This window comes from Oryzias melastigma, linkage group LG17, assembly GCF_002922805.2.
Source record: "Oryzias melastigma strain HK-1 linkage group LG17, ASM292280v2, whole genome shotgun sequence".
NCBI classification, from domain to species: domain Eukaryota; kingdom Metazoa; phylum Chordata; class Actinopteri; order Beloniformes; family Adrianichthyidae; genus Oryzias; species Oryzias melastigma.
In genome coordinates, this window is record NC_050528.1 from 20,310,524 (window position 1) to 20,312,050 (window position 1,527).

The 1,527-nt window shown below is 38.8% G+C and overlaps 1 protein-coding gene across 3 annotated transcripts in view; it reads right to left on the reverse strand.

Moving 5' to 3' along the window:
- brinp2 (bone morphogenetic protein/retinoic acid inducible neural-specific 2) overlaps positions 1-1,527 on the reverse strand; it is a 241,809-nt gene that overhangs the window by 97,048 nt on the left and 143,234 nt on the right. For all 3 annotated transcript variants that reach the window (XM_024273754.2, XM_024273753.2, XM_036216474.1), the window contains one exon: positions 1,326-1,516. In XM_024273754.2, the coding sequence (XP_024129522.1) occupies positions 1,326-1,516 (191 nt within the window). The remainder of the gene's footprint in view (positions 1-1,325; positions 1,517-1,527) is intronic.

The following is a 1,527-nucleotide window of genomic DNA, read 5'->3' on the forward strand; positions in this document are numbered from 1 at the left end:
ATATTTTCTTGTGCTTATTTCTAACTTGCATAATTTTGACAAAATACTTCTTTATGAAGAGTAAAATATTGAGAGTTATTTAAGGTTTATGTTGATTTGTTCTGGAATATTATACCTATTTTTTTAATTTATAGTAATGTTAGAAAGTTACATTTTTAAAGTTTTAAAAAAAAATTTTTTGTGTGCTCAATAAATGTTTATTCTGTTCGGCCTGCAACCTAAGGTGCGTTTTGGATTTTGGCCCCTCGTGCGTTTGAGTTTGACATCCCTGGTCTATTGTTCCTGTGGAAGATTTTTCTCTGTATAAAATCCCCGACAGCGGGGCTGCAATATGAATGTTACTAAAAAAATCAACTATGCCAGCGACAGGGGATACAAATTCTGGAAGGCGAAACACATCTTGACACAACATCAGGCACAACACGAGGGCTTGGTGTAGTGAAGGGGCCCCATGTCTGAGAGCAGTAAAATTATGCTAGCATCATAAGCTAATAAAGTTCAATGTATTAAGCTAACAAGACCGAGTGAAACGATCATTGTAAATCCATCACCAGGAAGGAGTTTACTGGATTCAATGCCAACTGCACTCAAACACTGTTATCTAACTTCCAAGTCTACTGGAAGGTTGTGCAAGCTAGTAGATTTTTGACAAGCAAATTTGATACACCTACGAGCCACGCTAAAGCTAACACAATAACAGCAGATTCAAAGATAGGCGCGACTTTTATACTGTGGCTCAGAGAATGATGACATGAAACTTCTGAAATTAACGTGGAATTGACACCAATTGACCAATCACAAAATACAACTGTAATACCTCATTATAACATGTAGGGGGCAGAACACAGACGGTTTTAGACTATAATTTCAAGAATTAAACAAGTTTAATGTGGCAAAGACCAAGAGACAGCCTTTAAAAGCCTCATTTATGAAGTTCAACAGCCAAAAAAGGTTGATTTAGTGTTCGTTACCCTTTAATCTCTCAAATTCTTGATGAGAAATGTGGGTCGGCTCAATTTTCTCCCAAGTGATACAGTTCATTTCGCTTGTATTTGTTTGTGTCTGGTTTAAAACTTTGATTTGATTTGCTGCTTCACTTTGAATCAATACCTTTTTTAATACAAATGCATTTCATTAGCAGATGATAGCTGCAACTATTTCATTTTTATTGAAGCAGCTAGGCCGATGCCAGACTTTCAAAAACTTTAGAACCGATTTAGTGTGTGGCTTCTCTATAGACTGTAACTTCAAAGGCCTAAAATAACCAACATCCAGAACAGTGCTTTATAAAAACAAGAGTGAGGGCATCGGCCGTATGGACTTACCTCCCAGTGTGGCAGAAACCAGGAAGTGGGTCCCGTACTTCTTGATGAGGTTTTCGTTGATTTGCTGCAGGGTTGGCCGTCGCCCCAGTAGCCGCAGGTTGCGTAGGAACTCTGGTGCTAAGGGCAACGGCGCTTTCAGGAAATCTCTCTTTTCTGTGGCCAAGCTGTTCACCTTCCAGTGGCTGAACTCCCTGCAATTATG